General features: G+C 42.3%; 1 protein-coding gene across 2 annotated transcripts in view; it reads right to left on the minus strand.

Annotated features, from left to right (window-relative positions):
* Oxct1 (3-oxoacid CoA-transferase 1) overlaps positions 1–15441 on the minus strand; it is a 117421-nt gene that overhangs the window by 85525 nt on the left and 16455 nt on the right. For both annotated transcript variants that reach the window (XM_075975970.1, XM_075975971.1), the window contains exons 4-7: positions 10869–11004; positions 8727–8876; positions 5437–5543; positions 2877–2937 (exon numbers count right to left, since the gene is read on the minus strand). In XM_075975970.1, the coding sequence (XP_075832085.1) occupies positions 2877–2937; positions 5437–5543; positions 8727–8876; positions 10869–11004 (454 nt within the window). The remainder of the gene's footprint in view (positions 1–2876; positions 2938–5436; positions 5544–8726; positions 8877–10868; positions 11005–15441) is intronic.

Raw genomic sequence — 15441 nt, forward strand, 5'->3', positions numbered from 1 at the left:
ACTCATCAGAAAGGTACATGTGATGATAGTCACACATCACTGTTTACCCCTTTGTTTTTATATATCATAAGTTTATAAAGAATGCATCAGAAAGCGAAAACATATCCCCAAATGCAACACTGTTATTTATACATGGTAGAAATAATTAATATCAAAGGCGATTTGATTTTCCCTTCTTTTTCGTACACATGTTGGTTTATTTCTTGGTATAAAACATTTATCGTAAATGAACTGTTATATAATTGAACAACATGTGTTGTGCACAATTTACAGAATGCAAACACTTGGTAGATGGAGGCAGGAAGGTCATGTGTTCAAAGATGGCTTGTTCTGGCACCCTGCTAAATGGGAAAAAGATCTTCACCAAACCCACATCAGACAATAAACTGATCTCCAAAATATACAAAGAACTCGAGTAATTGGTCATCAAAAGAACAAATAATCCAATAAAAAAAATGGGGTACAGACCTAAACAGAGACCTCTCAACAGAGGAATCTAAAATGGCTGAAAGACACTTAAGGAAATACTCAACATCCTTGGCCATCAGAGAAATGCAAATCAAAACAACTCTGAGATTCCATCTTACACCTGTAAGAATAGCCAAAATCAAAACCACTGATGACAACTTATGCTGGAGAGGTTGTGGGGTAAAGGGAGCACCTCCTGCCTTGCTGGTGGGAATGCCAGCTGGTACAGCCCCTTTGAATATCAGTATGGCGATTTCTCAGAAAATTTGGAAACAACCTTCCTCAAGACCCAGGAATACCACTTTTGGGTATATATTCAAAGAATGCTCAGTCGTGCCACAAGGATATGTGCTCAGCTATGTTCATAGCAGCTTTGTTTGTCATAGCCAGAACCTGGAAACAACCTGTTCAATACTGAACTGCTATAGTAGTTCAATAACTTTCTCCTTAAAGCCAAAGGGACCCTCTCTTGCTATCTACATTATCTCTTGGACACCAAAAAGTTCATTTTTGCTCCTATAAGAAATACATGTTGCTGAAAAGAATCAGATTAACTAGGATAATAATTAAAAGAGAATTCTACTCAAGATAATGCCAGTTTCTTGTAGATGTGTAGAAGAGAGGGAAACCCAATGTTAAGCTATTCGCTGTAGGTCTTTGTGCTGGCTGGTTTCTTTCAACTTGACACAAACCTAGACATAAACCCATATCTAGGAAAAGAGAGTCGTTTTTAAAAAGTATTATTATTATTTCAAGCATATAGGTGGTTATGCCTATATGTGTGTGTACCATATACGTTCTTAGTACCTGGAAGCTAGAAGAAGATGTTAGATAACCTAGAAGTAAGGTTACAGACCATTGTGCGCCATCATGTGGCTCCTGAGAGTCGAACCCTAGTTCTCTGGAAGAGCAGTCAATGTTCTTAACTCCAGGACTTAAAGAGGGAATCTTGGGCAAAGCTGTGGAGTATTTAACATCATTAATGATTGATTGGGGGCCCATCTTGGACAAATGGTCCTGAGATGTATAAAAAAGCAAGATGAGAAAACCATGGGGAGAGCAAGCCAGTAAACATGGCCTGTGCTTCAGTTCCCACCTCTAAGTTTCTGCCTCAAGTTCCTGTCCTGACTTCCCTGGGTGATAGGCTACAAGCTATGAGATGAAATAAACCCTCTGTAATCCTCAAGTTGCCTTTGGTCATGGTGTTTTGTCATGGTACGAAAAAAATCTAACTTCACTGATACTACAGACGTGTGTCAGTCTTGTCATTAAAATTATTCAATAAATAAGAAATAAGATACACACACAAGGGCTGCATGATCCATTTTTTGAATGCACACAATATAGCAAAACCACTGAAAAATAAAACTGGATGGAAAATGACACATCCCCCATCACTTGGGGAAACACTATGTTTCACTGTCTCTGAGAAAGTGTTCCTGAAGTGTCACTGTGAAGTAACACCTTAGCCAACTGTGGATTCCAAATGTCACATAAGAGATGTCACACAACATGACCATCAGGTGAAAAGTTAGGAACATATATTCACATTTCCACGTCCCAAATTAGGTTCCCACAAAGTCCTCCCTAAGGAAGACTATGCCAAACTCCTATTAAGAGTTGGTTCAAGATGAATCTCAAAGCCACGCTGAGAATCATTTTGAAGTCTCCTTTGAAATTCACATATGTATACCCCAAAATGACAGGCAGGTGGTACAAGCAACTATTTCTATCCCAAATCATTAAGTCTAAAGCGTCTCTGCAATGGTCCAAGCCTCTTCCAAATGCTACGATGCCTAATGATGTCAGTCAATGCTTAGATTCAACTGCTCTGAGTGAACCTATTACAGTAGCTATTTGTACAGCACTCCGTGTGAAAGAATTCCGATCATCAAACTCAGTAAGCCAATCAGTCCAAGTGGTGTGACTTCCTACTTTACCGGAATGCCTTGCACAGTCGTGCACCACATATGACTGACTACATGTGGAGCACGGAGGTCCCATAAGATCATATAACTAAGTGATATTGTACCTACCTTGTTATAAATATTTCCATGATATTTGTAATGCACCAAAAATTATTTCTCAATGTATTTCTCAGACAATTTCTTGTCACTCAGCAGTATGACATGACAGTCTATCAATGCATCTTAGATTTTCATCTTATTTTGTTCAAAGACCAAACGACTTTTATAAGCCAAGTGTATTTCCAAAGACAACACATCATTCCAGTGAGCACAGCTGACCAGAAAGCTGCCAACATATCTAAATTATATAAAGAGAATCTCTCCCTATCTAAGACAAAACAAAATAACTCTCCTTGTTTGTCCCCCTGAAAACTAACGCCAAAAATAAAACAAGATGAAATGAAAAATTCACAGCATGAACTCACAAGCCTCTTTTCTTACCTCCACCACCGTGGTTCCTGCAGCTTTGCACATGGGCAAATTGAAGTTTCTTGCGCTCTTCCTATATCAGACAAGGAGGAGAGAGGAGGGAGAAAGATCAAAGACGGACTCCTCTCTTTCAACTTGAAAATGCAGACTAAAAGAGTTGCTGCCAAGAATCTGTACACTGAGAGTGCGTGACTTACAACCACCTTGAAACTTAAAAGCTCTCGTGGCCATTTCATCCCATTTATATGGCTTTGAGAGTAGGTGGAAGGAAAGACCATTTTTCATGTTCAATCAATAGCTTTTACACAGAAAAATAAAATGGGTATTCGCAGATATCTGAAATTAAAATCTCCTAATCTTTTAACCGAGATTAAACTTGGCCGCCGTAGTTAAATATTCCACTGAGAAACTTTTTAAAAAGTAGAAAGAGTTAGGGATGCAGCGTGGGGATGAAGCACTTCCTCGATGTGCACCAGACCCTGGGGCTCCACTCCAATACCGCAAAGGCAAAGAGAAAGGGATGACAGACCAAATGCTTCACAGGGGAGAGCACAGTCTTTTCCTACTAAATAAGGAGAAGTTTCCACTAGCTGACAGTAAATGAACACTCACAGGCACTCTGAGTCCACCTAACAATCACTCGGGAGAACAATGGTGTGATGTATGGACCAGCTGTCCTAGTGACTACAAGTGATATTTGTATTCTGAGAGTCTACACTGCTTGACCACTGGGCTGAGAGCTTTCATTGGGCCACCATTCAGTGACCATTAGCACCTACACACGGTCGGAGCTTAGAGGCCCAAGTAAAGTCTTCAGAAACCACAGGCAGGCATCAGAGCACGGGAAGAAATTCTACAACTACTTGAAGTAACTGATATTTGCTATAATACTTCATTTGTTTTATTTACAGGGCATCAGAGCTTTACAAACATCACACCGATGGTCAGAGAACGCAGGCAGCACGTTAGTTTGCCTAGGATTTCCAAATTTAGTTGCATGTTAAAAGCCTACAACTCAGGAAATCAGAACATTAATATCACGTTAATTCCTTCAGAAATAAATTTTTAAAAACGCAAGTGCTGCGGAGGATTTGACTGTGATTGAGGCCAAACCACATTTGTTAAGACTAATACTTTTTAAAAGAATCCTTCATTAAAGCTGCAAATAACAAAAAGATGAGGAAGAAAATGATTTCCATAACCGAACAGACCATGTCACTCACCTCTCATATATAGCCAAAGTGGCCCAACTTCCAAAACACAACTATCTAACCTACAAATCCAAGGCATTAAATACTTATCATGACTTAGAGCTTAATATGCAGAGGTTCACCGAAAGACAGGAAAAGCACAGAGGCCTGTGGCTACCCAGATAATGCAAACAAGAAGAGCTCAGCATTTGTGAAGATAATTGGCTATTCAGATGGAATGCTTAGAAGGCTTTCTCGGGAGACATTGGCCCCACAGGAAAGGAACTCACCTAAACTATTATTAGCAGTTTCCCCCAAAATATCAGAGCAATTTTGACATTTTCAAGACACTATATAAAAATAGCAATATTAAAACAAAAAATATATGTTGGCTGCTGTCATGTTTGCCAAGAAAATAACTACTCTTGGCAATGAAAATATAGATTGGAAAAACAATTATAGGTACCCGTATACAAGAGTACATAAGTCCATTTCTTTTTTTAATTTATTCGATTTTTTTAAAAATACCAATCCAGGTTCCCACCCCACCCCCATTCTCTCCACACCCCCATCCACTAATCCATTTCATTTTAATGGGGTCTCGTAGATCCCAAGCTAGCCTCAAACTCCCTATGGAGTGAGAATGACTTTGAACTTGTGTTGTGCCTTCCTCCACCCTCCACGGCGTTGGGAATGTAATGCCAGAGGCTTGAGGCAAGCACTCTCTCAACTCAGTTCCATCCCGGCCCTGGATCTAATTACTTAGCCAGCCACCGGCCAACAGGAACAGACAAGTACAAATAGAGCACTTCAACAGGGCCACTGGGACGACATGCATTTCCGGACCCAAGTGCATACACGGGTGTGTATGAATGACTCTAAGCCATTGAAAAACGGTCAGAAAGCAGCTCACTGCGGCATTCATTTGTGCCATCCTAACTTAGAGAGCACGGAGCTCTTGACACCCATTACATTAGCTTTGTTTAAATGCTGAGGATGCGCCATAGGGCCCTAGGCAGGCACTCCATTTGAGGTATAACTACCTTTTTACCCAAGACAGGAGGTGAGGTGTTTCTTTTTCTTTTTTTTAATTTATTTATTTATTAAAGATTTCTGTCTCTTCCCCGCAACCGCCTCCCATTTCCCTCCCCCTCCCCCAATTAAGTCCCCCCCCCAGCCCGAAAAGCAATCAGGGTTCCCTGTCCTGTGGGAAGTCCAAGGAACCCCCACCTCCATCCAGGTCTAGTAAGTTGAGCATCCAAACTGCCTAGGCTCCCACAAAGCCAGTGCGTGCAGTAGGATCAGAAACCCATTGCCATTGTTCTTGAGTTGTCAGTAGTCGAGGTGAGGTGTTTTGTTTTGTTTTTTAGCTACCACAGTACCTGAAAATCACGTTTCCTGCCCGGTCTGCTTTCCAGGCCTTCACCAAAGCAAAGTCTCCCGTGATTGCTTCCTCCAGAATGAAATGCTGCCCATTAAACTCCCTCACCTGCGGGGAAACAGGACTCGCGGTCAGACATTTGCTCGGGACTCACACAACCACGCTACCTGCTGTGCTCTGAAGAGGCACACACTAGGAGCCTAGCGAGGGAGGCTTTCTCAGGGGGAGGGACCTCAAAGAGAAAGCTGTGCACAGGTCCCACAACAAGTGCAAGTTTAGTGTGTCTGAGGAACTAGAACCCCTACAAGTCTAAGCGGTAAAGTGTGTCAATATCTATTTGACTGTGTGTCTTGGTGACACTGGAGACATAGAATACAGCCCCTCTTTTCTTGTCTTAGCAACATTGGGGACATAGAATACAGCCCCTCTTTCCTTCTATCCCTCTCCCCAAATAAAAATGTGTACATTACACGAAATGGCTTCTCTATTGCTTCTCATTAATCTGTGATCTAGAATTACTGTTGAGATAGTCGATGTAAATTAATGTGAAAAGAACTGGCATTTTCCCATTTGCATGGGCATGATGCGGGCTTCCTTCTATTAACATCTTTGTAGATTTTCTTCACACAAAATTTCTGTATGGTTTTTGCCATTACTCGTAGGAACGTCTTGCTTCCTTTGCTTTTATAAATGTTGGTTTCAACTTATTGCACATCTTCAGTCATTACTGATACAACACAATGCTTTTGAATTTGTTTTAAACGTTTACGGTCTTTTGGGAGACAGCACAAAACAAAACTCTCCTTTGCCCGTGTGCTCTTCCTTTCTTTTCCCCTTGGAGATTTGCCTCTGGGAATTAAACAGAATTGAAACAATCCCGTTGAGGGCTGGATTCCTCCCACACAACTGCAGCCCTGTGAAAGCCGAATTCTAACTGCATTCCCACCGCGCCCTCTAGTGGACAATGGACTAGATGCGTTTCCAACACAAAGGTGGGGTTCAGTTACTTTCTGCTTTGCTTTGTCGGGGAGGAGATGCTGAGACTTGACCCTGAGGTCTCATATACATTACCGTGTGCTCTGTCGTTGAGCAATGTTCCAACCTTACTTTTACAGAGTCTCAAACAGATCGTTTCTTAAAGGAAAGCTTCTCCAAAGATAGCCCTGTTTCTTACTAGAAGACATGAGCTAGGAAAACTGCAGACTATACTGCCATGAAATGATATAAGATTAGTTGCGCAATAACATAGAAAGTTATTTTAAAGGCTTGAGTCTTTCAAAACTCATCACCGTGAACATCAATGACAAGGCAAGTAGCAGCACAGCCCTCTGTAATCCCAGCACTAGAGGCAGAGGCAAGAGGACTGCGGGGAAGATCAAGAGAAGCCTGGCCTACAGAGAGCATCAAAAATTCCCCAACAAAGCTTTCCCAAAAGAAAGCAAACAGAAAACCCACCAAGGATGATGGCTGAGATGTAGAAAATACAAGTATTTTCTAGTGTCACCTGTCTTAAACCTCAAAGAGGGAAGCAACAAGCGTTACCAAGATCACTCCTGTGCTCGCTGCAAATGGTGCCGGTGGCCTCTGCTTCGTCTTTAGGATCTTCTGGAATTCATTCCCATCGGATTTCGCCAGTGCTCTCCATTTCTGCACGCTATTGTTTAACTCTAGCCCTTAGCCTTCCTTTGGCCCAACTGCTCCCTCTTTTATCTTTCAAATCACCAGGTCCCCCCGGTTCCTCTGGGCCTCCCTTCTCACTTTCCACTGTGGTGCTTCTTCTGCCTGTCTATTAACTGTTAAAGAGGACCCTCTGCTTGCAAAGTGGCCCAGGACTGTGTGTCTAGTCCTCAGGGTTTGGATGCCCACATATCATGCCTACTGTCCTGTATTTCCTACCAGAGTCACCAAGCACTTCCTCTTGAGACTCCTGAACTTCTTAAGGACATCTCTTCCGCAACAGACAGAGCTCTCTGCTTGCCCCGTGCCTTCCCCATCTCAGTAAGAGCAATCTTGGTTCCTGTCCTCTATGTCATATGCTGTGGCTCCATCACCAACATCTGGCCTGATTCTAACCAGTTTGCACAAACTCCACTTTACCACCTCATCTCAGCCAATGCCTGTTCCCACCAGGATCAATGCATGGCCACCCACTCTCTAACGTGGGCCCCTGCAAAACCATAAAACTTACCGACCACGGTCAGACTGATTTTATAAGATATAACTTAAAACATATCACACTCATACTCAAATTCACTATTAACTTCTTATACTACTGAGGGAACTCTAGGCTATGTGAACAGACAATAGACAAACCAGAGCCAGAGGATAGAGACTGGGGAGACAGGGATGGAGGGAGAGACAGAGAGATCAGAGAGAGACTGAATTTTACAGAAAATTACAAAGGTACTAGATTCATGCACTGTTGAGGACCAAACAACGTGAGCCTGTTTCCCCTTGTCTGAAGGTCAGAAAGTTGGAACTTCTATTCCTAAAAGAAGGTCTGTTTCCACCTCAAGGGTTCCACCTAGATTCTGCTCTCGCAAGGTTATCGTCAACAGGTGTGGCTAATACCCAGCCCTTGTATTTCAGGAATGGAGAAGTAGATAGGTTTCTACCACAAACAAAAGTCTAAGGATCCAACTAAGGCTTCAGTTCCCTTAAGGAGTTAACATTGGATTCCAACGAGGGAGTGGTTTGCCTACAGAATGTTTTGGTCTAGGGTGTGTGTATGACTTGTTTTGTTCTAGCAACAGAAAGTTTAACTTTGTGCGTAGCCCGTGACCTTCAACTGGTATGTTCATTTCTTTGTATCATGTTAATGCCATTTTTTTTTTATCTTACTCCTACCTTTTGGGGTCGGGGTATTTTAAGCAAATGGAAATCTTTAATTTCCATCACAGTATTCACTGGAACTCCCCCCCAATAGCATCCTATATTTTCTGTTTTATTATTTTCACTCACGTCTTCGTACTCTTTACTAACTTTTCTAATCCATATGCCCCTACCCTGGTAAGTGGTATTTTTGTCCTTTTGTTAAAACCTTTCATAAAATCAGTTAACTAACCCTAATTACAGTAGAATGTATAGTGATTATGGCTTCTTTGATTCTAATTTATTCTAATTTCCCTCTATGATTTTTAAGTATGAACAGATACCCAGATTTAGCTACAAGTCTTGCCTTTTGGAAAATGAATGACTGTTTATCTCACTGAGGGAACCATCAAATGAGTCCACACAGAATCTCACGAGGAAAGTGCTCTCTTAGAGTCACGTGGGTGAGGAGTATCTTACCTCTCGTGGCTTGCTGGCAATGGCAACACTGCCATCTTTGTTGTATTTTATGGGTGATCCTCCTTCTTGTACCAGGGTCCCATATCCTGTGCTGGTGTAGAAGGCAGGGACTCCGGCTCCGCCGGCACGAATCCTCTCTGCAAGTGTACCCTACAAATAAGCAACCAATATCTGTGAAAAGTCCACAAAGTGCAGTTGGGACTGAGAATACAGACACTGTTAGATGTAATTCCCATCTTTGAGAGGCTCACCACCTCCAAAGTGTGTATCAATGTATGTGCTTGGAAATCTCCAAGCTGAAGCATCAATTAAAGACAATAATCATGCCATTCTTGACCCACATTCAAATATAACTGTTCATTTGTCTAGTCATGCTGTCATGACTCTACCCCCACTAGTCTCTTGACATCGTATTCTACAAATGTCTACTTTAATGTTTTGAAATCAAATTTAGAACTTAATTACGTAAATGTAGCTATTCGTATATTTTTAAATGTTAAATTTTGTTTTACCATGTAATATGTGTAAGTGTAAACTAAATAATTTTATCATTAAGAGCAATAGGTATTCCAGACAGGGTGAAAAAATATTTGTAATTTTAACATCTGGGAGGCTAAGGCAAGAAGAATGCCATGAGTTTGAGCTCAACATGAGTTATATACCAAGTACTATGCCAACATAGGACCCTGTCTCAAAAAAAAAAAAATGAATTTTTTTTTTTTTTGGCTTTTCAAGATAGGATTTCTCTGTAGCTTTAGAGCCTGTCTTGGGACTAGCTCTTGTAGACCAGGCTGGCCTGGAACTCACAGAGATCCGCAGGTCTCTGCCTCCTGAGTGCTGGGATTAAAGGCGTTCGCCACTACTGCCCGGCCCATATTTACTTTAAATGTAAATTTCATAAATTTACTTTCATAATTTTTTTTACTTAAGAAGCTATCTAAGCAATAAAAATTCAAAGCCAAGCAAAACCCATAAATATAGGCCCTGCTCTAGGAAGATCATTGTTGTGATAAGAAAAGACACCCGGGAGCTCACTTTGCTCATCCCAGTGCCCCAGAGGACAAAGCAAGACATCAGCAGGAAAAGACTCCCTAGGAAACTGGACTGGCTGTCTCCTGATTTTGAACTTTCCAGCTGTTTTAACTATGAGAAATGAGTTTCTGTGGTGTGAGCTACTCGATCTATGGAGGGTTTTTTAGCTTGTTGATTTTTATAGAAACCCAAGGAAACTAGAAATGTATATATTTATTCATTCACAAAACTTGAAATGAAAGCTGAGTCGTATCAAACCCAGCGCAGCCCTTGAACAGGCAGAGATGCCTGTGCTGTGCTGTGGGCAGCTGGGTGGAACTGAGACGCTGTGGAGCCGCCGTCACAGAGAACAGTCCCTGATGCATGCCTTCTCTAGACTAGCACGTACCCGATCATTTTCTTTTCTAAAATTTGGCCGCATTCCATCCTTATCAACTTGGCAAAGTTCTAAAGCAACATTACCTTGGGGCAGAATGGGGCACTCAGTTGCAGAGCGAAGGCAGAGTGTGTCAAAGTGGAACACCGGCACCCTGGGCGTGTAGAGCCTTGCTTTGCCCAAAGGGCTTCGAGAGCTGCCTTGGATGAATTAGGAGAAGTGGAAACCAGGTACAGACTTGCTGCACAAACTGTACAAATGGCTGTACATTTATCAGTCCCCTAAATCCTCAGGCTCTGAGCCCAAGCACTTCCTGATGAAAGAGTTTCACCTTCCAACAGACTTTACTCTCCTGACTTGAGTCAGCAAGATTTGACCGCTCAAAAATCTCCAACACTGAGATTCATTAAAACTGGCTTTTAAGACAATCCCATTTTTGTAAGTCCTTTTGTTTGCTTCTGACACAACGTACACTGTAGTATCATATTAAAAATTTTATCCAGCAGCATGGATATCTTCTATTTAGCAATACCTAATCTTCCATAGTCACAAGAAGTAGTCATCTAGAATCAACAGGAGCGACCCAAAGACAAGGTCGCTTGGTTTGATGAAATAGCATCTCTCTGTCTGGAACAACAACAAAGCTTTAAGAAGGAAGAAAGGAACTTTTCTATAAACTGGCACTAACTGGCACTGACTGGCCCTATGAAACAAAAGCAGATGCATTTCCTCACCTGAGGGGTCAGCTCCACTTCTAATTCTCCCGATAAGTACTGTCGCTCAAATTCTGCATTTTCTCCCACGTATGACGAGATCATACGTTTTATCTGCTTGGATCGAAGTAAAAGGCCCAGGCCAAAGTTGTCGACCCTAAACAGAAAGGGAGTTGGTAATCATGAGCCCACCTACAGAATACTGTTAGCACACTTTTTGTTTGTTTTTGTTTTGTTTTTCAAAGATGTGAAACTTCAATAATTTGGAAGGGAAACAATCTCTTCTAAAGAATTCTGTTCACATTTTCCTTCTAGCCCTCACCACTCCAAGAACTCAAAAGGTGGCTTGTCTTTTCTTGTTTTACAGGCGGAGATAGGAAAGTTTAAAGGCTGGCATGAATCCCAGCACTCGGAAAGCAGAGGCTGGGGGAGCTCTGGGCTTTGAGGCCAGCCTGGTCTATGTAGTGAGGTTCAGGTCAGCCAGGGCTACACAGGGAGATCTATCTCAAATCCCCCAAGCTCCCAGAGACTAAGGGACATAGCTAATGAAGCTCCAGTCCATGTTCAGCCTACAGTTCCAGTCCACACAATTTTGTTCTCTTTACTACTGCAAGGTGATCTTGCGATAGATGCTAAGCGTGATGGCCTGGCTCCTGCCCTATGCTTTGGAGCATCCCCAAACACTCCAGTACAGAGGCTCAAACAGAAGGGTCCATTCCTGTATTAAGACAAAGATGAGCACATTCATTGAACTAGGAACCCAAGTTATACATAATACTAAGAGCATTTTTTCCTGTATCACAGACATTTTCCTTAACAATATTTGTACACTTGAATGTCCTTAATCCCCTCAAACGAAAGGACTGCAGGCAGCAAATTGAATCCTTCATTAGTTACAATACATACATATATATATATATTGGTTTAATAATTTAAAATGAGGACTCAGTTTATTCTTAGAAATGATGCAAGCACTATTGACCTTTTCTAGATTAAAAACCTCCAGGTGCATGCATTTCTTCTTTTTTTTTATCATATTTTCATAGAAAAATGCACCTGCATTTTTAAGCACAATTCATAGGTTAACTACTGAATGAAAGCTTGTCCCTTTTCCATCGGCTTATCTCTCCCTGCTCAAAGATTTTGGAAGCTCTTTACCCAACTAGAGAGAAACAATAAACTTTGTTTGTAGGTTGGTTTATCTGTCTGGAACAGTCTCACTACGTAATCTAAGTTGGCCTGGAACTCAATATCCTCCTGCCTCAGCTTTCCAAGTGATAGGATACAGGCTTGGCTTTATAAAACTATTATTGTTGTTATGTTGTTGCTGTTTTTGAGACAGGGTTTCTCTGTGTAGCTCTGGCTGACCTAGAACTTGTTCTGTAGGCCAGGCTGGGCTTGAACTCACAGAGATCCACCTGCCTCTGCCTCCCAAGTACTGGGATTAAAGACGTGTGCCACCACCACCACCTGGTTTATAAAACTACTTTTAAGGACAAAATATTTTTAGTAGTGAAGATCATAACGAGAGAACACAATAAACACAAAGGAATGATCATATTAAAAGAAAAAACCAAGTCAGTAGGCAAGGACATAAAACACCAGAATTTTTTTGTGTGCTAAGATGAATGTATACTAATCGCTTTAAGGAGGGAAAAAAAATAACAAAGCCATTACCATACTCTATTAACATTGGAAAAAATCCAGCTGCTGAGTCAGCAATTCACTCTTGGGTCTTCACCAAACAAGAACTCATATTTAATGCTCACTAAAAGACATATATAATATACTCATCAATAGCATTGCCCATTATGACAAAAAATGAAAGCCTCTCAAATGCCCATTCGCAGAATAGATGTTATAGTTTATCCAGACAATAAAATGCAGCAATGAGACTGCATGCTGGACAACCACTAGCCACCATGGACACATCTCAGACTGAATGTTGAATGAAAGAAGCTATACACAGGAGTGTACATGTTGGATTACTCCTTTCACAAGCACTTTAGACTTTGACGGGACTGATGAATGAGATCCAAAGTGCCCATAATGTAGATCAGGGCCGGGAGAAAAGAGTAGTAACTAGAGGCATTGTGAAGGGATCTTTCAGCCTGTCCCATGTCTTTGCAGGGGTGTTGGCTTCATGGCTGTGCAGCTTGTAAAATCCTATCTATATATCTGTGTATGGTTAGTGTTCTACACCACTCTAATATTAGGTATCTATAGTTTTTTTAAAAGATAAAACTTCAATAAAAAGGCCCTGAAATCCTCTTATATACATGAGCTTTTGTTTCCTCCCTGCCAATCACTTGCATGTTCTGATGGCTCCTCCTACACACATCTTATGTTGTCTGCAGAATTCATTCATCCAACAATCCCATACCGCCAATGCTTACTCTACCCCGGAGACAGAATGTCACCTCCTGAGGTTACAGCCTTGAGAAGGCCTGGCCCTGGGCCCTGTGTAGTTCTAAGAGGTTAGAGGAAATAAGCGTGAGTCTGTAACTAGCACAGCAAGATGTGCTAAGTGGTGTCTGTGTACTATGTGATGAGAACACAGAAGATTAAGGATCCGCCTGTTGACAGAGGAAGAGGGAAGAGAGAGTCTAGGGGAAGGGAAAGGGTCATACAGAAGGCAAAAAGTAGATGAAAGCAAAAGGAAAACAGAGCTGGAAAACACACTAAGATGGAGATCCTGAGGCATCCTCCTCAGAGCTCAGAGCAAACGGGCTGTGCACTGGAGGCAGAAGTGGGAGGGGGACCTGATCGTGATCTGCCTTGAAGGACTTCACCCTGAAGGACAGGAGATGCTTCAGCTGACAGGTAACAGGCTAGACAATGAACTCAGGAAGGGCTTGACATAGTCCAAACAATGGCGAGCATCTGAACTAAGGTGGAGACCACAGGAATATAGAAGAGAAGGCAAATCTAGAGCACTGGGGAGATGGTGCATCCCTAAGACGTGTTACCCTGACATAGACACAAACCCTGCAGAATTAGCTTTCACAGTGGAACCTAACAGAAGAGTGAGCTGGGGGAAAATGGATCTAAGAGCCACTAGAGACATCCCACTTGTTTTGACAAGCAAAGGTGTTAAGTATGGTAGCCTGTGTGACAAACCACTAGCGTTTCTTGCAACAACCACCTGCCTCCACTCTCTCTTACCAACCTTACCAGTGCCCATTCCAGATCACATGGTTCCTTCCTAATTCAAAGCCTCTTACCTCCCCTTCCCATGGCATCCTGCACACCATATCCCTCAAGGTATATAGATAACAAAAAACTATCATTCAATAATCTTTGCTTCTTAGCCACCAGAGGCATACAAGTATCTATATCATTTATATTTAGGATCTGTGTTGGTTTGAAGGAAAACGGACTGGTACTATTAGGAGGTTTTGTTGAAGAAGGTGTGGCCTTGTAAAAGGAAGTGTGTCACTATGGGGCAGGCTTTGAAGTCTCCTTTGCTCAAGCTTCCCTCAGCGTGGCACTCAACTTTCTGTTGCCTGCACTATCAGCTCCAGCACCATGTCTGCCAGCACCTCCATGTCCCACCGTGATGGTAATGGACTAATCCTCTGAAACTGTAAGCTGCCACCTCAATTAAATGCGCTGCTTTATAAGAGTTACAGTGCTGATCGTGTCTCTTCAGAGCAACAGAAACCCTAACTAAGACAGTATCTTTCTTCCAAAAGAAAATTAAAGGCTAGTAAACGTACTTTTCCCACGTGGAGCAGTTTCCCTTTAATGGGCTCCAGTAAAGTCTGTCAGTGAGTTCACACACGAGGTCAACTTTACCTAGCTTCAGACACAGAGGGAAGTCAGCAAGTCTGAGGCTTCTCATCTATCTAGTCTTCAGCTAAGTATGGAACACAGTAAGTGAACGACTGCCCAGATGGTATCCTACTTTGAAAACTACTTTTAAGTTAAAAGAGAAATAGCCTTAAGAGTTAATAATACACTTGTCCACTAGAGGTCTCCTGATCACCAAAGATGCGGGCTTTCTAGTGAGAAATGCTTTCCATCTTCCCTCCCTCCTGTTTTCTTTCTCCTTCCTCCTCCTCCTTCTCTTTTTCCTCACTTCTCCTCACTGCCCCTAAGGCCCAAGCCCCACTTCAGGTTAGCAATTCTCCTCCAAGCTTAGCTTCTCTTTCACCCTGCCCTGGCCTGCCTGAGAGCAGCGCCCTCCTTAGAGATGGACAGGACAAACCTAGGGAATGCAAAACTCTGCTCCATACTTACCCTCTCCCTACGAAGCCTATCAAGACATCCTGACCCCACAACCTGTTTAAGAACCAAGCCATTCCTCACTCCCTCCTCTGTCCTGCACCATCATTATCTGGGCACAGGAGGGCCCTTGTCTGCTTCTGTCCCTACGGTGCACCTTGAACATGGCAGCCAAAGAGAACCACATAAAACATGGAAGCGGAAAGGATCCTGCTCGCTCAAAGCCCTGGAGAGGTATTATTTATTCAGAATAAAGCACAGAGCTCCAGAGCAGCCTGCGAGGCCATCTATCTGCATGCCATTTATGTCTCCGGCCTCATTCTTTCCAGAACCTTCTTTGCTCACTTCTCTAACTCCCTATTGCTCT

The sequence above is a fragment of the Microtus pennsylvanicus genome, chromosome 6 (genome assembly GCF_037038515.1).
Source record: "Microtus pennsylvanicus isolate mMicPen1 chromosome 6, mMicPen1.hap1, whole genome shotgun sequence".
Taxonomy (NCBI): Eukaryota; Metazoa; Chordata; class Mammalia; order Rodentia; family Cricetidae; genus Microtus; species Microtus pennsylvanicus.